The 24053-nt window shown below is 43.1% G+C and overlaps 1 protein-coding gene across 3 annotated transcripts in view; it reads left to right on the top strand.

The window, feature by feature from the left end:
* Positions 1 to 24053, top strand: part of Stet (stem cell tumor) — a 330475-nt gene that overhangs the window by 184197 nt on the left and 122225 nt on the right. For all 3 annotated transcript variants that reach the window (XM_070670576.1, XM_070670575.1, XM_070670577.1), the window contains one exon: positions 10511 to 10623. In XM_070670576.1, the coding sequence (XP_070526677.1) occupies positions 10511 to 10623 (113 nt within the window). The remainder of the gene's footprint in view (positions 1 to 10510; positions 10624 to 24053) is intronic.

The following is a 24053-nucleotide window of genomic DNA, read 5'->3' as shown; positions in this document are numbered from 1 at the left end:
TCTCCCGCGCAAGAGAAACATTCACAAATGATATACTTATTGTTTGTACAAACTTGTATTATCCTCGAGCGGGCACGCTCGCCGGTATCTATTTTTCTTCCCGACTTATTTTGTTGCTCGCAATATCGTTGTCAAGTCAACCGCACGCCGGAGATAAATAGTTTCTCTTTTATAGAGAACGGATCGAAATAACGAAATACTTGTTTGAAAAATAGGAAAGTAGTTCCATGCTTCGAAGATTAAATTCGACGTATAAGGTAGCCTCTATTTTTACAAGCTACGTTGCTGATCATTTGTTTGTTATCCTGGGACCATATCGGGAATAGGATTTGCATTCTGCATGACGTTGGCGCAACATGTAAATTTTTTTTTTTTTTTTTTTTTTTTATTTTTTTTTCCACGTGTCATGCATTTGACAAGTTTTGTTCGCAGCTATGACTTATTCAATCGCACATTTTATCGTCCTAAAAATTCATTGTATATTATTATTTATTTTTCTATTTTATTTTATATTTTCGTATTAATCGAATAATTAGCATTCTCACGTTACTTGTTAATTTTGATTTCGCCGCGATGAATTATTTTCGAATCCGCATCGCTATCTGTCTCTCTATCTACCGTCGTCGTGACGGTGTTTTAAAAGAAGTGCGTTTACAAACGGTGGAGTGAAAAGAATCGATGAAGAATTCATGAAGGAGGGCCCTTCTCTCGAGTAACATGTGACCGACATGCAGGCCATTCTGTCATTTTTAAAGCGAGGACGGCGAAATTCCGCAACTTCCGGCCGACAGCGGCGGCACTGACATTTTCTTCGTTATCCACGAACAATTTCCTCTCGATGTCGGAAAAACGAGTCACCCTCAACAAGCTGTCAGACGAAATTGCATTTAACATAGCGGCGCGTTTTCCGCCATTATAGTCCCCTCGCGGAAAAGATTCTCTCGTAGACTCCTTCGCATTCCTCTTTCGCGGCTTTTCATTTATCTTACAAACGATTTTCATTCAACGGCATAACTTAAAAATTATTAAATTTGAATTGCAAAATTGTCTAATTATGTTCGAGGTAATTTAGAAAATTAAGAAATTATTAAAATATATACTTGATCAAGAAATTATTTATTATACAGAAAGAAAATTAAGTGAATAAAAGTCCTTATCGTAGCTGCTAATTATAAACTAATAGCATTGGTTATTTAAATTTGATAAACTTTTTTTCCATAAAATATTTTTCTTCACGTTATTAAATTTTCGTCGAAATAATCAATTCGTCAGACGCGAAGCATCGAGATTTGTCTCAAAGGTCTCGCTACTACGCTATTCTCTCATTCTCTCGGAAAGCCCGAGATTCTGAAGTCGTTGAGGAAAGAATATTCGCTCCTTCGCTGCTGCAATAATACAACCCGGTGACAGCGCGTCGCGCTGTTTCACAAGCGCCGGCATTAGAATATCGCGCGGTGATATTACGCGACGGCGAAATGCGAATAGCGCGGCGAGCGTGACCAGCCGACGAGGAAGGCTGCGAAGCGTCCCTGCACTCGTGGCGAAATTGCTCGTAGATATATCTGCGGCAACGTGCCGCCGGCGCATTCTCCTCTTTCTCTACGAAACGGAAGTTGCGGCGCGTGCAATACGCGGATGAACAGTAAGAACCACAAGAATTGCCAAGAGATGGGGAGGGAGGGTGGGAGTAAACGATTCTCCGGAAGCAGAGATCCGGTGGAATCCGCAACGTTATTCCGGATCCGCGCGGCATGCACTTGTGTATTTGCTTCGCGAGCGAGCGTTACGGTACCGAAATAGCGTTAAAAATATTCTGACGTATGAATATATGTCGCAGCAGGTATTTTATTTTATTTTAATTTTTTTTTTATATTTTTTATTTTAATTAAAAAAATTTTTTTTTTATTTAAAAAATTTTTTTTGAGCCTAATAAACTCTAATCATAGTATTGAATAATTTTTTAACACGATTTAATAAGTTAATGTTGCTTCGTTTAAATTGATCGTTAACAATTTGCCGATAAACTTGGAAATATACATTTTGCAATCAGCCTTTATTAATTCAATTGATACATTCGATAATACTATCCGATTTGCTCAGCTCTACGAAACTTGTGTAAAATTACGAACGTACCGTGCTTTTAATGAAATACCTGATTCCATATTGAATTATTTATGTAACCGTTCATTGCGAATTAAATCAATTGTTAAATGAAATGGTCAGCGATTTGTAACAACGTCGGTTGATCTCGAAACTACGTGAGTGAATCTAAGCGGTAATTCCTAGTCGAAAGTTTTTCAAAAGAAAATAGAAGATCGCAGAGGAAATACCGATGCTTTGTAGAGCAGTCTTGGAACACAGATTCACGAAGCAGACTCACGGAGTTGCGAGTTATCTGATTTCCACTATTCCTGCGGATTCGCATACATATAACACGATACTACAAAGTCCGGGTGTACGTTGACTAGCGGTTACCGCCCTTTGCGAGAGCTAAGCACGACAATGGGCAATATGACTATAACCATCTTGGGCGGAATAGTAAACGGGCGAGGCGTGTATCTCTGATTTCGGTCGAACGGTAACGAAATCGTATTCCGCACGTCACTATTACTTCCCGCGAGCGAATAATAGTTAATTCGGCCAAATTGTTATTGGCCGCTTTCACAGAAATACGAAATACGGACACAGGCTGTTATTTTAGCCGCTGCTATTTAATACACTACCGTTAAATTTAATACTTAAAGGCGACGGATTATCTTTCCGTACACAAGACGCCTCGCGTAAATCGCGATCCGGGTGAATTTAATCGCGAGCACCAGCTTAATTTATTCGCACGATACACTTTTTTTTTATTTATTATTTCTTCTCGCCGTTCTCTTGTAATTTCGAATTGGATTATAATTACTTACGTAAATTACGGATATCGCGTTTAGACGGAGAAATGTAACTTGGAATTATCTGATGGCTGTCAAGTTTCGACGGTGGGGGATATCTTGCGGCGGTTTCTCGACGAAACTTGCGGTGACTGTTGTTTGTCTCGCTATTTGCATGAATGCCGCGTACGTTCGCGAAGTACGTACGTACATCATGTCGTTGCCCACGTTGACTACCGTTGACATCCCATCCCGCGGCGTCCTGTTGCGAACGATATGACTACAAACTAGAGCCAAGCTAGAGAACTCCCGTTTTGCCAAATGACGACCGTCTCGCGTTATAGCTTCTCCGCTATGTTACGTCGGCGAAAATCCCCCAAAAGTACCGACCTCAAAAGTATAGACGCATCTCGGCCCCGAAACTTAAGAGTCCATAAACACCTCTTTCGCATTTACGTTTGAGAAATTTATCGCGCAACTTGCGGTAATCGCGAGCATCGCGTCGTGAAAACTTTCCAACTTGAATCGGGAAAACGCGGATTGCCGGCGTCGGGAAAATGCGTGTCAAAGCCGGTGATAAAAATATGAGAGGTTCATAAAAGTTTTGCGTACAATTAAATAACGGGAGAAAATAGCGAAATATTTCCCGTTCGCATAATCATCGAGACCGATTGTTTTTGTATCTTATAAAGCTCGTGTTTGATTTTCATAATTTCTACCCCGATCTATTTAAAGTTTCGATAAAAATTTATCACGCGCCGTTGACTTCGATCGTCACGGAGAATAGAGACGTACGAGGACTTTCTGGAATTACGCGAGATTTAGACGTTTAATTAAATAAATCCTTCGGCGCGATTTCTTTTCGAGAATATTACGTCACGTTGGAAAACAATTCCTGTCAATGCGGATCGACTGATATCAATCCGTAATTGTTAATTAAATGGCGGGCGACCACTCGTGGATAAGCTCGCAGCCGCAATTCTCTCTCCGGCGCGACCGCATCGTACATCGTCGGCGGATTCGATCGCTTTAAAATTACAATTAGCGCCTGTAAACGGATCCGCTTTGCCTGCGGGCGTTATACAAACTCTCGTACTTTGACCGAGTCGACAGGAGCTACCCTGCAGTAGCTCTCTGGTTTCGTCTATCCCACGTCTAACTGTTACCGGAGGCATTTCTCGGCTCTCACAGTCGTCTTGTCGAAATTTCCACCGCGAAAGAACTTACGTTGCACTGTTTCGCATTCTCGTTGCGCAACGTAATTCGAGCAACCGATTACAAATTTTTTTTTTTTTTAATTAAATCCAACGTTCTTCCAATAAAATTAAGTATCGTGATATTTTACAAGCAATTTCACGTAATGAATTGCGCGATAAAACAATGAAATCGGTATATCACATCGATCTATTTTATAATCGTATTATTAGCTCTGACTCGATAAGTTTTTAATAAATTGATAGGTACATTACTATCACGCGTGGCTTTCATAAACACAAATCTTGAATGGATTTATTTATTATACGCGAAATAACGTCGATAATTCAACATAGCGAATGATATTTTGAAAGCACGAAGCACGAATGAAAACCGGTGCGTTAATGCGGATCAAAGCGAATCATCTATAATAACGCCACGTGCAAAATACAAAATACTAATTTTCCCTCAACGTGTACATATAATACAATACACGAAACGTATTAAACGTATGTATTAAATTTAATTAAATATCTCCGAATGCGTTTCGTACATTAACCAGATATTCTCGCATTTATCCGGCAGATTGCGCTAAATACATCTTATATATATATATATTTCATTAAATATTCCGAAAAGAAATTAATTTTTGCTATCGCGTTAAGCGCGAGGCGTTTAATCCGAGATAAATGAACCCCGGGTGGCCCCTCGCGACGCAATTACCGCACGTAGGCGCCCACCGTTCTTGAGTGGCCCCACGGTTTTCTATTCGACGATAACAAACCGGGATCGATGAGGAACGCGAAGCTCGCACGTACCGCCACGGTCAGAGAATGGGTGCGAGGCACCGGCGGCCGGGTGCACGCGCGGCCATTATCGCGCGAACGTAGCAAATCCAAACCGACGAGTCAGCCCATCGTAAACACAGGCACAACCGGCGAGTTTAATTCGATTAGGACGCGATCATCGGATTGCTCGATCGTCCGGCATCGAATTCCCCTGACGCGCTCGCGCGGCCTCTTCCCTCTTTACCTCTCTTTACCCCCGTTTCCCGGACTCTCGCGTGTGCAACCCTCAGCCGTTCGCCTCGTATCCTCTCCCGGGCCCTTACAGCTGTGTACCGAAAGCGGCGGGCACACACGCTCGCGAAGAGAGAATCGCACGCGGAATATCCCGCCTCGCTTCCACCACTGTCTATCTACCTGTCTGATTTTATCCATGCGAATCTTGCAAAAGCCGGAGCGTATACGCGGTGCACGGAAAGCACCGCCTTAAAATTGCATTAAGTATTTTTGAGAATTCGCCGCGCTCGCGTGCTCGACCGAGTGAATTTCTCCGAAGGCACGGCGAGGTTTAATCTGCGTTTTATTTTAAATATTCACGGAAATATTTACGACGCCGAGTTTCTAGAAGTCGTTTGTACACGTTCCGGCTTAACTAGATATTGCAGTTGATCACGGCGGGCATATCAATATATTTCTAATCGCACGGTTAATTATATTACACGAATAATTAATGCAGGAAAAGACGTAACTTTTGACGAAGCGAAACAGAGATTTTCTTGAAAGAGAGAGAGAAAGAAAAAGAGAGAGAGAGAGAGATGATATATTCGAAATTTCAATGAAATTTCAATATTAAGAAGGTAGCTATTAACGTCGCTCGTTGCATCGCAAACACCGTGTAGATATACGCGCGCAAGAGAGAATTTTGCGGGGCATTGTCGAGGATCTCCCCCCCTCGATTCTATTCGATTCGATTCGAGTACGTGCACGCCGAACGAGCCGGAAACCGACGTTTGCGCGAACACGAATTTACCCTACTGTCCGGCCTAATGGCACGGATTTCATTATGCCCGGGTTTGTGCGAATGCAAACTCGAGAAGGGTGGCCCGGGATGGAAGGATAGGGCGAGCAGAAGGACGGGGTAGGGCCTTTATACGCGCGACGTAGTCGACGGTCAACCGATTTGGATTGCAAAACTGTTGTTCCAGCGAATTTGCGATGCGCCGCGAGCATCGCAGCCAGGAATATTACGGCTGCCACCTATTATCTCGTCGCTACGCCGGGATAATGTTAATAAATATCGCTAAGTAGTCTTCCGACCGGCCGCTGGTTTGCGATTTCCGACGAGTACGGACGGCCGGTATCCATTTCGCGACGACTGCGACCATCCGTCATCGGATAATTATCGCAATCGCGCTCGATGATATCGCGAACGACAGCTACCGCAATGATCCCCCGGCGATTCTATGTCGTGCGTTAAATTGCCAAGCGCTAATTTTCCGCGGTTTGTTTTCTATATATCTTCCATTTAGTCTAATCTTACAAGCCCGTCTTCGAGAATTCGTGCGGCCGTTAAACTAGCCACGTAACGCTGACGTAAACATTTTAGCGTGACCAATTGTATACGATAACGTGTATCATTATCATATTAATGTGATATTTGAACGTAAACGTTCGGGCAATTTATTAACGATATTTCGTAAATTCCTAACAGTATATGGCCAGTGTAACGGGACCTGGGAATCAAAACGCGCGGCTAAAAATTTCGCAGCATTCTTTCCAGAAGTTATTTTTTGTAACTTTAATTTCGCCAAGATAAAAAGAAAAAAATCTGACCTCGTCAAAAATTCATTCCGCCTATCAGAAATAAAATCGCTCTACTGTATTTATGCGATAGGAAGGGGGAAGGGGGAGGAGAAACTTATCTAAAATTAAAGTCCGAGCGAACGATCGAGGGGGTGGATGGCACCGCGCGTGTATAGAGCGGTGACCTTCCTCCTTAAATGTGCCCGGTACTTTGCGGAGGACGATAAACTTCGGACAAACGATCGAGATTAATAGAACGAGGCTCGGGGCCCCGTCTGTGATACTATCGATCCGCGCCACGGCATGGCGAACGAGATACACGGGCGACTCCCTGCGGGATCGTAAATCCACGTCGAAGATTTACTTACTTAACGGAGTCGCCCGTCGCCGACGCCGCCACGAACACGACGACCGAATCTGCCTTTCTTTATAGACCCACAAACAAGTTAGCACACAAACTTGCCTTCTATGTTTATCCAGTTATGAGCCTTTAGGTTATAATTTTTTTTTTTTAAATTGATATCGACTTCAGCACGTGTGGTTTCAAGCTTTCTTTTTTTTTTTCTTTTTTTTCTTTTAATGCTAGAGCCGAACGTCTGTCGATTTATTTCCGTAAGGCGCTTAATGTGCGGTAATAAGTACGCGGAACGTTATTAAATTTGTGACACGATGAATATTATATACGTTACGATTTTATGTACACAATGTTATAAGCGTATCGTATACTAGCAGCATAGTATACCGAAGAAAGTGAGGCCCAAGGCTAAATACCAAACAGCTGTTGTCGCTTTGTAATATACATACGTACATACATACGTGTAACGTTTAAAATTCGCAAAGACGACTCAAAGATAGGTTCAACGATACCCCCTTTTCCGCTAATAATACATCCAGCGTTCATTATCTTTTAAAATAAAATTTTTTACCCTGAAAATAATTTATTTAAAAAACGAAGTTGTATATATGATAATGAAGATAGAGGGAAATCTATTTTTCCGCGCGCACGACGGCGGGAGTTTTATTTTTAATTTCTTTGCGGGGAGAGAACTTGTTGCGCAATTAAAACTTTTCGCGGTTTAAAATATCGGGAATAGACAGACTTTCTAATAAAAGATGCTAACTTTCAGCTTTCGTTTTTCTTTACGATTCACCGCGTCAAAGTCCCGTCGTAACGACGAGGCGAGCACTTCGGCATGTAACGGCATTGTCCGCGCTCGAGTCACTTTTTTTTTTCTTTTTTTCTTTTTTCTAAAAAGCACTTTTCCAATGCGGATACGCGATCGTCACACCGTAAATGAAAATGAGCGTCGCGAGGAAGAAGACCTCAAAGCGAACGTCGATAGAGTCGCCGTGTTCCAGCAACCGACGGAATACGTTGCGGAGCAAATTAAATTTTCTTTGTCGACCGGCCGAAATTTCCCCACCGTGTCCTTCGTTCTCGACGTATCTTCTCCACTCCCGCCGTTCTTCCAGCTCGTCCGTCTCTCGGCGGCTTCCTTTTTGGCAATCAGACAAGCGGAGGCCAAGCTGTACCGCTGTCGTCGTATTTCTGAAGACGCGACCGCGAGACAACCCAAATTTCTGGTTCTTGCGCTCCCATTTTCCTCTTTCACGAGAGAATCGTCAGCCGCAAATTGGAAAACTGTTCTAATTGAAAATCGCATACACGGGAAATATGAATTTCATCTGCCAGTAACGCTTTGTTACAAACACTATTTCGATGGAAAAATATATTTATATCTTTTCCTTTTTTCTTTTTTTTTTTTTTTCTTTCTCTTTCGTTTCTTCTTTTATACTTTCTGCCACGTTTTATTTTATATATATTTTTTTAATATATACATAATGCAATAACGTATAACGTATAGATTTGTTTTAATGAAAAAAATGTTGTGAATAAATCTAAAAGATTTTGGAGACATTCGATATCTCGGCAAGTGTCAAAGGGTATTGAATGGCGAAAGTCACTGTGGGTGGGCATCAAGTATTCGTTTCCGTACGTGAGAGAATTCACTTCGATATATTTTCAACTTCAACCTTCGCCAGAATGGAATTGTCAAGAAAATGAAGGAAGGCATTCAGGGTAATAAATCGGCGAAGTTGAAAAATAAGGATAAAGCGTAGTCGCACCTGAAATAACACGTAGTAGGTGGAAGCAATGGGAAAAACAGGTATACAAGTTAGAAGGCACAATAAGAGGCAAAATTTGCAAAATATTTTTCAAACATCCGTCACCGTCTAGCTCGTACACACGTCCGGACCTTTCTACTTTAATGTTCAAAATTATACAGACACCGTTTCTAAAACGGAATTTTTTTTTTTTAATTTTAATATGCGAAACGTGTTAAACCAGATAGAAATAAAAATTGAGCGGATAATGTTTCGCGACGTGGCGAGAGAAATCGACGTAACTATTCGTAAATGATGTCTAACGTAAATCACAGGAGCGAGAGCAGGAGTGATAAAAAAGTGGATGTAAAATCTTTAAGACGCTATCGGGACAAAGATATGAGAAAGCCCGGCGGCTTATCCAGTTTGTATGAAAGTATTCTTTGCGAATAAAGAAAAATTGCGGAAAAACTCACATTATACATCGTGCATATTTCTTACGAAAAGAGATGCATTCGGAGCGGCACGTTGTACAAGAAAATAAATTATAGGGACATTAACCGTATTAAATATTATAGGTTCATTAATCTTGTTAATTATTATTTTTTTTTTTTTGCACGCGCGAGTTTTATAACTACAGAACATTTACGTATATTATTAATATTTAATTATCACGTTAAATATAAAATATACAAGCAATATTTCTTGAACCCTTATTAAAGAATTCTAAATAAAGCTAGACGTACTTAAATAATTCATGATCTGTACCATCGAAAATTCATTAAGTTATAAATAACCGTTGACGTTTTTTGACTTGTTAATAATTTATAAATCTGAATTTTCTTCGGGTTGTAATTTTCCTATTTTTATAATATCTCTTTGTTAATATAATATGATACGAGCACAAGTATATGCACACATATACACGCTGAGTTTCTTCGCCGTAGCAACGTTGAGAATTTGACTAGGCTAATACTTGATTAATTTTAACCGCCGCATTAGTCCTTTGGCTATGTCATTGCGTGTACACTTATCCTTGCGCAAACGGGCTGCAAACTACAATGTAAGACGATCTCAAGGTAGATATATCTACGTACGTTCAAGTGTACGTAAGCGTGTGGAGCGAATACAACGGGCATGCGGTGGCCTCTAGTACAGCATTCGTCTACGTACATATACACAACTTATCTCGAGGAGTTTGCTGGCGTTCTTGCTTGCATTTGCCTAACCACGTTAACGGATCTCGATCCAAATATCAGCCTCGGGGAACTCTCTATATGGCCCCGCCGCACCGGGTCGGTGCCAAAACCGGCAACGAGCCTTTGTCCCTACGTATTCCCGTAAGACAAATCTCCAGTTTCGCAATTTACCGCGCAAATGGAACGTAAATGTTCCAAAACTTTATGATTATTTAATGGGACGTTTTTTTTTTTATTTATTTTTTTCTTAGATTATAAGTAACGTATGTAAAAACGAAGCTACGCGGGTGTTGGATAATTAATATACTACAAACGTGTAAATCATGCTTGTTTTTAATTGTAACATAGACTTGGAATTATTGCAATATGTATATTGTATTTTTATTAAAAATGTTTCTATTTCAGTTTGAATCCCGATTAGATTTTTTGCAAATTTGTGTAAATTTAATAGATGGATGAATTTTTAAATCGTGCTTTTGTGGTCTGATTAATTTATTTGTAATTTATATAATTATATTTATATTAACCGAATGTGTATCTTTGATTGCAGATGAGCGGGAAACGGACTAGAAGTTTCAAATGTGCCGTGCACCACCGGGACCGTGAGGTCTGTTCCGAGAACGATTTTCACCTGCTCGTGCATGAGCCACCTCTATTTCGCAGGTAAGATTAGTTACGCTCAATGTTAAGTTTTCACGGTCCACTGAAATGCGACAGTGGCATCTTGAAGCACGTATTTTTCGCTTCATAAAATTTAGACAAAGCGTCCTTTCAAAGAAACTTTCTTTTAATCTCGACTAGTTGGAAATCCAAACTATCAAAACGGCACTGATTTAGATTATAATTAATCGCTGCAAATTAATAAAAAAAATCAAACGTATATAGACAAATGTAGTAAAAAATAAAATTAAAAAAAAATTAGGCCGCTTACGAAAAAGCGTTCCGTCGCTTAAACACCTGGTTTCGGTAATACGTACACGCTCGCGTTGAGATAGGGCGATAGGTCCTTTCCGGAAAGGGAAGCAAACCGATTCTCCCACCTTACGACACGTCGGAAGGTAAGAAAGACGCGCGAGGACGCGCGGAATGCGGATAAAACGAAAACACGAGACGAAGGGAAGTCCCAGTATTTTATTATTCCGGCGGAATATCCGACGTGCACGGCGACGACGACGGAGACAGTAACGCGGACGAGGACGGGGGCCGTTCTTACAGTATTTCTGCCGTGCATTTTATGCTGCGCATCGTTACCCATGCGAGAGAACCCCGAGAAGGTACCGACATACCTCGTACATTGTACGACCTGCGAAACATCAACATCTTTCTGCTTCCTACGACCCGCTCCTACGATCTTACTTCCTTCTCCGTGCCTTTCTCACTTTGCATCTTTCACGCTCCGTGAAATTATAAATGCAACGATGTCGTTATTTACCGATACGCTTCCGCTCTCTTGAACAGTTTCTTATAGGGGGTTAAAAAATTTATCCCTCGAAGGGGACGGTGACCGTGAAAAAAAAAAAATTTCTGACTTTCGGCGTAGGAGAAAGAAGGAAGGAAAGGGATATCGGCTCGAGCGCGGATCGTTATCGTAACAGCTATATCACTGGACACGGATTGCCGGGTGTAATCGATGTAGTAAATATAGCTCGTCGTTAATCATACATTTAACGGGTCCAACGAGTTCGTCGATATAACTTACAGAATAATCGCTAGTACGCGACAAGCTTAATAACGTAATTTATCGACGTCCCCGATGCGGTGCAGTTTCGCGTGTAATTTGTAAACGTACGTGACGAAGTATTTGGCGTGCAATTTAAATGAAGGCATTCCCGGTATCTAACGCGTCATTTATAACGATATTGCCGATCGCCTGTCGATGTCGCCCCGCGATTTCAAAGGCGGGCTCGTTTCGCTAGCGCGCGTCCGAGAGCATTAATTCCTTTTTTCTCGCGGGCCAGCTCGATAAGATGAATAGGTTTGGATATGTATCGGGCGTCTTTTCTTTCGAAGAGGCGCCGCCCGCGCCGGGTCTCTCGAGCGTGGTCGATTCGACTTGTTCCTGGGTGCTATTCATAAATAATTCATCGTATCGCTCGCACGAAAGAAGAGACGGTGCTCGTCGGCGCGAGAAAGAGGGAAGGGCCGAGAAAACGAGACGAAGAAGACAGCGACCAAAGATAGGCCGTGCGAGGTAGACTTTCGAGATAGACACACGGGGATGACTCTATATGAAAACTAATAGAACCGAGTCCCGAGTCCTCAGCTGTCAAGGGACTCCAGATTAATATATACGCAACAACAATAATTTTGGTTTTATAAATATTTGTCGAACTTTTAAAACTTCGTAACGCCGGGCGAACAACATACCTACGCGACTCCCGACACATTTTCTCACGTTTTTTTTTCTCTCTCTCTTTGTTTCTTTTTTTTTTTTTCTTTCTACATTCGAAAATTATTAACTTTGACCAACGTCGCTGTTCACTTCCGAGTGAATCCTGAGAGAAACAGGAAAGTTTAAAGAGTTATAGAAAGACAAATGAAAAGTAGGGGTCTACGCGAAAGAAGATAGAGCGGAAGAAAGGAGTATGACGGGCGTTGTGAAATCTCGGCGCCGCGGCGCGACGTGCCCGTACCGAGAGGAGAGGAATTCCTGTGCACACAAGATAAGAAGAAGCGGCAACCTGCAGCCGCGGCTCTTTGCAAATAAAATATCGCCTCGTGTCAAGCGGTCGCGCCTAGCCGGGGGTGGGTGTGTTAGACGGCGAGGGAGGGAGGGTTGTTCGAGGGCGGGCGAGGATCCGACGCGTTACGACGGAAATATGACGAGACGATATTCCGAGCAGGTACCGAGCGCATGCTTGGAATTCGGTGTGAGCGCGACCCTTAAGTCCGTGCGCCGCCACCCTTCTCTCCCCCCTGCGTCATCCCTTCCGACGTCACTCTGTCTCGCTCTTTTTGTCATCCCCCGCTTCCGCGATCGCGTATCGCGCGTCTCTCTATCTCGCTTATTATACATATATAGGTACGTACATATATATCTCTCTCTCGTCCGCACTCTGTTACATTAACGCGACGAGGAGTATGTAAATTTTACCGCTGACTCGCGAAAAGATGGGGCTTCTTCGCTCGTACCCTCGGGAGGTCGCGTAACCGACACACCTGAAAAACCTGAACGCGTACGCGGCGACGGCGGTTTATGGCGGTCGGTACGTCTTGGTGAAGAGTGGCATTGGTCGCGAGGTAATGGTAATGGTCGTACAAGAGGGATATTGAGGTCTTTGAGACTCTCCGACACGAATCGCAATAGCAATTCGGCCTGATATTAACGTTTAATCTTTAAACCGCGAACTGTTGAACTGTCCGCCGTAAGAATCGTATTAATAAACGCTTCTGATTTTTTTTTTTCTTTTTTCCTTTCTCTCTTTTTATTTTTCAGAAAGCGAAAAATTCTCTGTGCGATGTTTCTAGTTCATAATAGGTTGTGTAACTCTCATGACTCAGCTGGCGATCCGCCGATTTTCGCTCGGACGATATTTCCGTTCGCTATTGTCGCGAAAAGAAGGGACGAAATGTCGTTTCGTGCATGCTTCCGCTTCTACGTCGGTATTTCCGCTCGCTTAACAAACTCGAAGCGGACATTTTGCAAGGCGAATCGGGACGGTTAAATAAAAAAAAAGGAGCCCCGGTAACACGTATGCGGAAATTCGTTGTACGCGCGTCTCTCACTCGATCTCAGCCCTTTGTTGGCCCTCGCTCGTTCGCCGTGCATGCTTTCATTTTTCGTTTTCGCGCGGACGTCATCCAGCCGCTATACGCTCGCCCGCGCTTCTCGTCGACGCGACAATGAGCTTCTGCTCTCGCGGAAAACCACTTCGCTTTCCCTTCCATCCCGTATATCGCGTATATATACGTGATCATTATAACGAGCCATCAGCAGAGTACAATTATTTCACGCTTTTAACACGTTTTCAACGGCGTTCTCGTCAAAGCCATGGAACTTAGACGACGACGCGAAACTCGGTCATATTTTATAAAACTCTTATGATAAGCCTGTCGAATAGTTAAAACTACAAATGGTTTTTGGCTTTAAATCATAGGAGAATTTAATCCAAGTATAATAAATAAAATAAAATATTATTTTGAAAACTATTACGTAGAGTTTTTTCGTCATATAAAATGATAAATTTAATTGTATTTACTTAACATTTTTTTTTAATTTTTTTTTTATGAAATAATCAAATAAAAAAATTTTCAGCTGAAACCTGTGAGTGGAAATATTTTTCCACGGTAATATCTTTATTTGGTAAAGTGTGAAAATAATTGTTTGCTCTTTTCGGTGCCGATTATTCCCGTTTAACGACTCAATTATCCCAAAACGGTGCTCCGTGAAGAAATTTCGGTAAGCCGATTTCCGCGATAATTTCACGCATTTAGCCTAGCTCTTCGTCTCCGGGACACCTTAAGGCGGTATGTTTTTAGTGGCGATGCCAATAACACCTTTTGAGGAAAATATTTGTCGTTTTTGAAATATGCCGAAACGCCATTCAACTAAAGCCTGCCTTGCGAGAGGAGCTCCAATTTTTTCCTGCTTACCTACCTACCTACCGCGCTACTAAAAGATGCTCAGCGACGGATGCACGTAGTCGTTGTCGCCGTTGACGAAGTCGACTTTGTCGCCGCGCGACCGCATTGTAAAAGCCCGTCGTTCATTGTTGGCCATCAAAGGGCCGCGCCCCGCGTCGAAAATCGCCCGGAACGGAAAAGAGAAGCCGACAAATTGGAGGCTGGGCTAACGACGTGCTGCCGTTGGCCTCCTGCGCGAGAAAGAGAGAGAGAGAGAGCTACGTGGTCATTTTTTCGATATTCGTTGTTCTAGTTGGCACCGTGATATTGATGTAAAGGATTTGAGGATCAGAAGCGATATATTACCAAGCTTATTTCACAAAAAAAAGATTAAGGATACAGAGGATCAGTGGTCCCAATTAGTGTAACATTTAAATATCTTTTTCGTAAATTTTATTTGCAAATATCTTTGATAATCGTTTTAAGAATTATTTGTTAATATTATTAAATTGTTAAACGCGAGGTATTCATATTTTAAATATTTTTATTTCTTAGTTCTTGCAAATTAAATCTTTTATTCGCAAATCTCAGAATAATGTTACAGCGTCATCGCTTTTTATTTACTTCAATTTTGCATGTAACATAATTTTTGTATTATTCGCGCGAAGAGATCGCCGTCTGAAATCAAAATTGCCGATTTCGGGACGTTCTTTATATCGCTTCTCGATCCTCTGTTTAATCACCGTGTAGCTTTTACACGTGATCACTCGTCCGTCGGGCAATCCCGTCAAATCCAATTTCGCCGGCGGCGATAGGCCTATGCGATAAGATCTGGCGAGACGCGGAGCAGACACATATTGTGGAACGCCAAAGTTAATAGGCGATATAAAGAGGGGTCGTGTGCGGTAAAGGGCGATCTACTGGATCGTGAAAGGCGCTGGGGAGGGGACGACGGAGGTCGCGAGGCATCCGGAGGTCTGGAAATCCGCACCTGGTCAGCTCCGAGGTACGCGCGTGTTTCTGGAGAGGAAAAAAAAAAAATAGGCCGTGCAGCACGCGGAAAGGAGAAAGAAAGAGAGAGAGAAAGTAGGTAAAAGAGAGGCCGCGTTCTGGCAGGTACACACAGATCCCGCCGATGCAATGTCGTCGTCCAGATGCGTCCACTTGGGCCCGAACGAAACCTGTAAGAACGCGCATTTGACATTTCACAAGCATTGATTACGGACGTCGGGCTTGTCCTGTAATTTATTTCGCTTCGTGCCGCCGCGCCGTTGAGTACAACGGATTCCAAATTATTCTTTCAGAGGCTTGTACTCTGCTCGGATGAGCGATCGCGAATTGGCTCCGTAGGACGAGCACCGGCATTCCGAGTTAAGCAGATATCTTTATTGTACTCGAGCCTCGGAAAATTACGGACACCCGCGTAATTCGTTGCTCATTGTATTCATGTAATTCCCTGATGTCAGTATTATTACGTAATTTAAAGTTTTCAAGTAGAACTCTGCTTTTTGTATTTTTTTTTTTTATTTGTCTTATTGTGTGCGATATTTAGACTAGAAAATAAGAACAAAAATTGTTTTATTTTTTTTATTATTTAAAGGAATAAAGAGTTAAAGGGATTTTTCTACAGGGAAAAATAGCCGTTGTAAAAAAATTATAAGAACATAGGAGTCTCTTAAATAATTTTTTTTTATTGTGTAATTAGCAGTGCATAAAATTAAATATAATTTGCATAAAGTCGTCTTATTTTAGATAGAATTTTTTTTCCTGGTGTCGTGGCTCTTTCCAAGTCTCGGTCACGCTACCATCTCATTTTTCAATAGGTATACGCACGAATAATCGTAGGGAAAAACTTTCACGTGGTATGCGAACACGTCTCTGTTATCGATATCCTTTTCACATTTACATTTCAATCGGCGCTCACAAAGCGACGCGTCCGATCATGCGTCGCGGAGGCGCATAGAAATCGCGGAATTAATATCTCCGGAGATATTTTCGCGTATGAGAATCGCGAATATAAATTGCATGCATGAAAATGCACCTCAACCTATAGATCAAAACGACCATGAGGCAGTTGGCCTCGCGCGAATATTGCTGCCGTCTGCTAATTTTTTTTTTTACATTTTTTTTTTGTATCACGAAAATCTGAAGAATGGAACGTCAAAAATTTATCGGAAGATTCAAATTGCTGCGCCAATTGTGCGTGATTTCGCGCAATCGTCACGTTCCGTTAAAAAAAAAAAAAAACGTTATTTGTTACGACAAATATTTTCCACGAAGAAAAAAAAATCTAAATTTTTACAATCGTGCGAGGGAACTTTATCTTGCCATTCACAATCGATCGCTGAATTGACTGATTGCACAAAATAATATTTTTATTTGTATAAATCAATGTTATCATTTTAGAGAACGTCAATTTAAATAGTCATATTTGCAAATTTATTTTTATTATTCTTGTTTTCTCGTTAAATTTCCGAAAGTCGGTAGTATCGCGAATTTCTAAACTTAGTGAGAACCATCCGACTTTTTAATAATATGAACGCTTATTTATATCTATTCAAAAAATATATCTATAAAAAAGTATCTAAAAAGAAAAAAACGAGAACGTATATTCAACAATTGACGGGGCAATAAAAAGTTTTACGAGACTCGTGAAATAGTGATCACGATTACGAAACGTGCCGCCGTAGTCGTTGCAAGTAACATTCGCATCAAAAACAAGTAAAATTTGGACGCGAAGAGCACTTTTGACGCGGACGACACGTATATTTGTCAATCAACGCGACATCAATCATTTCCACGTGCTGAGAGAACGGCGAGGTTTCTCCAATTGCAATAAATATCGATATGGCGTTCATAAAAATTCATAGAAAATAACATTTTGATGAATCCTCGAGTGGTTTCAACTTTTTTTATTTTTTTTATATTTTTTACGAATCACAAGCACTATCGATGCGAGCACGAATAAAGTATGAATAAGCAAGTGTGGAAAATGTTACATTTCGAGAAAAAAAAAAAAAAAAAAGAAAAAAGAATTTATTTCGATCAAAAAATTTTTTTTTTTTTTTTAATTTATACAACAAAAACAAAATTTTGTGGCGACAACGCATCGTCGAAAAGTACAAGACTAGAGCACGTGGGTGGGAAAGATTGAATTATCCGTACGGATTCACTTAAAGAGACACCACGCCGAACGAGTTCGTCGCGTGACTGACGAGAGTCGATTGATCACACCTAAAGCGACACTGACACCATCGCGACTCTTCAAGTCACACGTGCGAAATTGTGGAGCGTGTTGGTAGGTTGGGAATACAACTCGGATAGAAATTCATCGCGCGACAATATTCCTAGATCGGGGGCCCTCTTCGCTCGGCGTGTAGGTACGAGACTCGAGCTTCCTGGAGCTCCTCTCGATTATCGATCCGCATCACACGCGCGAGTGTCAAAGGAAAATTCGGAAACGGGGAATGGCTCGATCGACGAGAACACTCGAGATATTTGGCTCGACACTGAAAGATATTCCGCGCCGCGAACTCGTTTTATGAAGTAAAGAGAGACGGTCCGCGGGATACGGTCTTGGGAGTTGAAGGTAGCACGGAGGTAGAACCTTCGCTACGGAGTGAGACGACACGGACGGCACGATACGTACGGCGCGACGGCTCGCGACCAAGTGGCGACCGTGACTCTCGAAGGGTCGCTGCGGCGGACGCGGCGCGCTATTGGCCGGCGTTGCCTCCACCTCGCGCGTTTGCCCCTGGATCAGGCCAACCAGGGCTCCGGCAGCCCCGTCGCTCGACGTAGACCGCGTGTGCACCCACGCAGGGCAGCTCGTGGCTCGAGGCTCGCGGCAGTCACTCAGTCAATCAGTCACTCAGTAGGCCCGCGGCGCGCCACGAGGTGGGATCTGCTAGCGTTGTACGACACGAACGGTGGTACGGAAGAGGAACGTTATTTACACGCTCGCGCGCGTGCGGGGATTAATCGTACGAGAACGCGGAACGGCTCGCTGTAGCGTCGCGGCCCCGAGTTGCCACGGGTCCACGTTAATCTTTCTAATCGCGGTACTCTCCTTCCCCGGGAGGTCGAGCGCATCCGCGTTGATGCTCGCTATCGGTACGGGCGGTTCTGCGAGTCCGAGCGGGCGAACACCGTCTCGTGCACCGTCGCGTCGCGTGGGACGTCGCGTGAAGATCGCGTCGTCCTCGCCACCGCCGGCGGCGTTACCGTCGTCGTCGGCGTCGTCAGTCCGGATGTCCTGGCCCAGCTGAGAGACCGCGTATTCCCTGTCGCGCGGGGCAGCGAGCCCAACGACTCGCGGTGTGTGCGCCAGCGGCGAGGTGATACCCGCGGCCGCGCTCGGCGGAACGATGTGCGTGACAGCCATGCCGCTAAGTGCGACGAAGATACTGAAGGATAGCGCGAGCCGGCAGCCGGCGAGGACTACTATCGCGACTAGTGCACAGGTGCAAGGATTAAGCGGCGGCGGCGGCAATAACCGCAATAGCAACGGCCACCATCACCGCAATGCCGGCGAGCCGACCAGACCGCAGCACACGTCGATCATGTAAATATATCACGGTTTCGTCTTCTTTTATTTTTTTCTCTCTCTCAGTCCGCGTCTCCCGATCGTTCCGCCCCCTCCTCCCTCCGTCAGACACGCGGTAAGGACGACGAACTCCCCTCGCGCGAGATCGATCGTTCGCGTTCAAGAATCCTTTTGAGTGTCAAGGCCGCGACGGCGGTGAAAAGTGTCGCGAGCGCCATTCTAACCTAAACCTAAACCGCGCGACCACACGCAGCTCCTCGATTCGAAGCCACGATACGTTATTCGATTTTCCTGGCGCATTTACGCGAGCAATTCCGACGAGCGGGAGGGCCTCGGAAAGTTGTCCTTGTCGAGACAGCTCGCCAATGACAAATACATATTTTTTTCTTTCTTTTTCTTCTCCCTCGCGCCGCAGTGCAATTAGATCGGTCACCGTGATACGTAGCGAGTTCAAAAGACGGTAGATGTACACACTTTGCACCACAATACGACGGGGCCGATAACAAGACAAATACCGCCCGATTGAAATGTCAGCAGGAGCCGCGCGAGCGACGATACCTTCGTCCGGCCGATCGAATTGCGGAGAGTGACGCGTGAATTATGCAGCGATTCTCGATCCGCTGCGACGGGACGATTTATAAATAATGCCGGGAGTGCGTCTTTACTTTCCTCGCGGCGAGGAATCGAAGAAGGATCCCGGGAGACCGACCTTGTCCGTCTAGCGTTTTTTTCTTCTTTTTTCTTTTCTCGAATCAAATATTGAGCTTTTAATTGCCGCGCATTAATATTTATATCGCGCTCCGTTATTTTCCCGCTCGAATTTGCCATCGCGGCGTGCTTGCTATCGATTCGCGATATACATTGCGAAACACGCACGTTCGTTCTCTGTGTGTCGCCCTTCAATAATTCACGTCTCGCGCGTAAGCTTATTACTCGACCGATTCACCGTCGATTCGTAAATCTCTTCTCGACGGCCGGAATCGTTCCGGGCGCGTGCCATCCGATACTTCTCTCTCTCTCGTTCTCTTTCTCTTCGGCTGCGAATTTGCCTGGCACAGCTCTCATAGGAATCTCCCCACGAGATCGTCTCGATAGTGTTTTATTTCGGCATGCGCGAGAAAGACGATCGGTTGAACGTCATCCGTAGCGGAAGCTGGCGAGTGAAACGTAAGAAAAAAAATTGTTTGCTTAGAAGTTATGCGTGTCTGTCTCGTCGGAAGATTGAGACGCCTTGATCTTGAATATAGAGCGCCGAAATTATTTTGTGCGATAAGAGAATTATGCGCAAGACGCGAAATCAATTTTGCGCCACGAAATTCCGAGCCGGTCTTTTTTTTTTTTCTTTTCTTTTTTATCTCTCTATAATCAGAGTTGTCGCACAATCTGAAAAAGTCACGCAATCTTAGCTGTCATCATATTTTTAGAACGTCTCGTCCGCGTTCGCCTCGTGGAAACCGTACGAGGCGGTAATATTTACGTCTTACATGTGCATCCAACACTTCTATCTTTCGTCGATTTAACACGAGCAATCTGCAAAGTTAATTTCATTACACGTCTCAGGCGTAGAAATAGTTGAAGGGAATGTATTTCGAGGGTCGTATATTTTTTACGCGTTGCTTCTCTCTGACGTTTTATTATTTGACACAATCTAAATGACGTTTCTGTAAGAACAAAGTCGCATAAACAAGAATTTAGTCAGCTGACGGACGGTGATTTTTTAAATTGTCAATAATTTAATTAGCTGGCAGTGATCGATGGCTGAAATTAGTTCGAAAAAAAAAGAAATAAATAAAAAAAAAAAAAAGGGACACGCAGGGATCGTCGATCACGCGAGGTATGCGTTTCACGCTGCGAAACGAGCGGAAAATTGACAAATTGCCGTATTTAACAGCAATGTTTCGTAGGCGGCCGGCCGGTGGTCACGATAGAGTCGCTGACAGTCATTTGTCACTAATGATCAATTACGCTTTACACACCTCGATTTGTCGACGTAACGCCGCGCAGGTCCCGTTTTACGCCGGGACGATACGTTATTGCCGGGGCGCGCGACGCGCGAAACACGTCAGAAATTATTGCGGCGACCCACATCCGGCTGACAAACTGTCGATGTTTTGGTCAGCTTGCAATTGAGCGCGCACGTTACAGTTTATCGTCAACAATTAATTATCCACTCGTGCCGATAATGTAATGCAACCAGAGGCGCGCGCGCGAACGTGGAATCTTTTTGTTCACACGGCCAAACGCGTAAATGGTTCTCGCATACGAATCGTCGAAGCAGCTTTATAAATTTCAGTCGTAATTTATATATATACATTTTTTTTTATTTTACGCGGCGGCAACAATGATGCAATAATTTTTTCTTTTTTTTTTTTCCTCTTGTTCCTTCGATTTATACGAATAAATTTGTACGCGTTATCTATTGAATTTACCGGCTATCTTTGCGAATCCTTTAACCGGTGGTTATCTCCATCTCGGCGCGCAAAAATTCCAAGTGCTTCCGCTTGCGGATTCACAAATTCAATCTAGTCCATTCGCGTGTTTACTTACTGTCTGTCGAGTATTTTACTTGGACGAGACACCGTTATGGGCGGGTTATGTGCCATCCGTAGGAGAGGGCAGGAGGAAAGCTGCACGGCGGAAAACGCGAAACTTTTATCTCAAGTTGTTGCGCGCCGGGATTGAGGCTGTCCCTTGAAAACGCATAAAACGCGTGTCTGTCGTGGTGCAATTGTGCGCCCGCGTGCATGTACATAGGTCAAATTTGCATTTATCTAAGGATTTCTTTTCACGGTGGACTACCTCGCCCTTTCATAGAAAATTCACGAACGGCGTGCACATACAGTCGCGCAGGAGTCCCAATATATCGGAGCACATATGTACACAATGCGTGGAAAATAATGTGCATATCATGAGATACAAGTCCGGAATACATTTAAATAAAAAAAAGTTTAAGGATGGCAGGAGTTTGCGTATTTTCAACTTACAACTCTTTAGTATTTCTTGAACATTTCGACAAAAATAGTAATGAGAAAGCGGTCATATTTTCTTTTAATTAGGTATATCGATCAATTATGAAATGAGGTGCTTACCGTAAAAAAAATTGATCAATAGTCGGCGAGTTTTATTTTAATTTCTGTCGCGTTATATATTTCGTTAATTTTGTGCCATGACTGACGACGTTGCTTTCAATATCTGCTTCAATTTAAAGCTCGATTAATTGTTAGTCTACTTTTGCAAACACAAAAAAAAAAAGAAAAAGAAAATAGGGGTATGAAATCGTACGAATTAATATTATATGTATAATAAAATGATTCCGCATATCTTTCGCGTAATCAACCGTTTGTCGGATATTTCTTGTTAGACGTGAGAACCTGGATTGGTGGGTATAGGTACGGATATATTCATCTGAAGTAGTTTCCTATCCCGCGAAGAAAAATATAGCTGAAATCGATTTTATATGGTCCCGATACGCGGAAGTTACAAATATTTCTGAAGACATTAAGTACGTCGTATTTCACCAAAGTCCGCCGATGATAAATTTAAAGCCCTGTAAATGTTTCCGCAGTCGTTTTCGATGACTCTGTTCGAAATTTCTTGCGGCAGTTTTTACGGTTCTAGACATCTCGTGGTTTACGGGTTACTTATTTCACCGAGGTTTATACTTTTTCCTCATCGCTTTTAATCCAACATGGAAAGCTACTCAACTTTTTCCACGTTAAAGCGAGGTGGTTGTCGTGATCGGAATCTTTTCAACTGACGGACGCGGAAAACAATCGAAAATCATCCCCGCGGCTTCATTATTGCGACTCTCCTCTCGAGTCGGCTCTCAGTCCACCATATGAATCTATCCGACGGTAATTTATAGCGCCGATGGCGAGCCATATTGAATGCGGAATTACGCCCCAGATATACATACTCCCATCGACGGTCGACGGGAGCGCGACGCGCGACCCTAAATATCGAATTACAAAAACGTGTTCCGTCGCAACATGGCGATAATTATTATGCGTACGGTTACCGCGGGACCACGCACGAATAATCCCGAATTACGGGTCGAGAGAGGAAGAGAAAGAGAATAGAAAACATGTCCTCTCTCCGTGTAGTCGTTCCTTGTTCGATCGTCGCAAAAAAAAAAAAAAAAAAAAAATTAGGTAAATTTATTCGATCGGTCTAGCCGAATATTAACGTGATATTTTAGGGAAAATTTACAGGAAACTTGTTAAATTTACAAATGCGATTTATTACGCGTATTATTTCTCTCGGCAATTCTTTGCGTCGGAAGAGTTCACTTAGAGACATCCACGCAACGGCATAAGAGCGTAATTAACGGCGTGACGGGTGCAAGATTGACAAATTTACCAACATCGACGGTACGTCACGTAGCTTTTCTAGCTTGGCTACGCAACGGCAGTGAGATAAATCGCTTGGATATTCGGGCGTCGTCGCACTTTGTTTGCGATCGCGCTTTCAATCATCGTTCACTGCTTCGCGCTAATCGCACCAATAATTCGCCTCGTTACGAGCGCATCGCATCACCCCTGAAACGTTTCATTTCTGTTAAGCTTCCGGGTATTTAATTATTCATCTCAACGCGACGTGTTACGTGTCGACGGTGAAACACGTAATACTGTACCGAAACGTCCGGCGGGACGTACGCGGAGTACATTTCGTCAATTTTCATGCCGATCAAGCTTTTTACACGCGCTACACACGAAGCTGCGCCCTAGCGTATATGCAGAAACGCGAGATCTTGTTACGACACCAGATAAATAAATATATTTTAATTTTTTGGCAAAATTTATACGTATATACGTGTATCGAGAGGTAACTAATTTACAAGAAATTTATGACGATACGTTATCACTGTTTTTATCACGTAATTTATTAAATACTTTTGCCCCTCCCCCTTTCTCTTCCGTTACGTAGCAGTTCCGGTTTTGTTTGTTGTAAAGTTTATCTCGATTTCACGCAAGCCATTAATACA

Source organism: Cardiocondyla obscurior, linkage group LG21 (genome assembly GCF_019399895.1).
Source record: "Cardiocondyla obscurior isolate alpha-2009 linkage group LG21, Cobs3.1, whole genome shotgun sequence".
In the NCBI taxonomy this organism is placed as follows: Eukaryota; Metazoa; Arthropoda; class Insecta; order Hymenoptera; family Formicidae; genus Cardiocondyla; species Cardiocondyla obscurior.
Note: the sequence above shows the minus strand (reverse complement) of the source record. Positions and strands in the feature narration are given on the sequence as shown.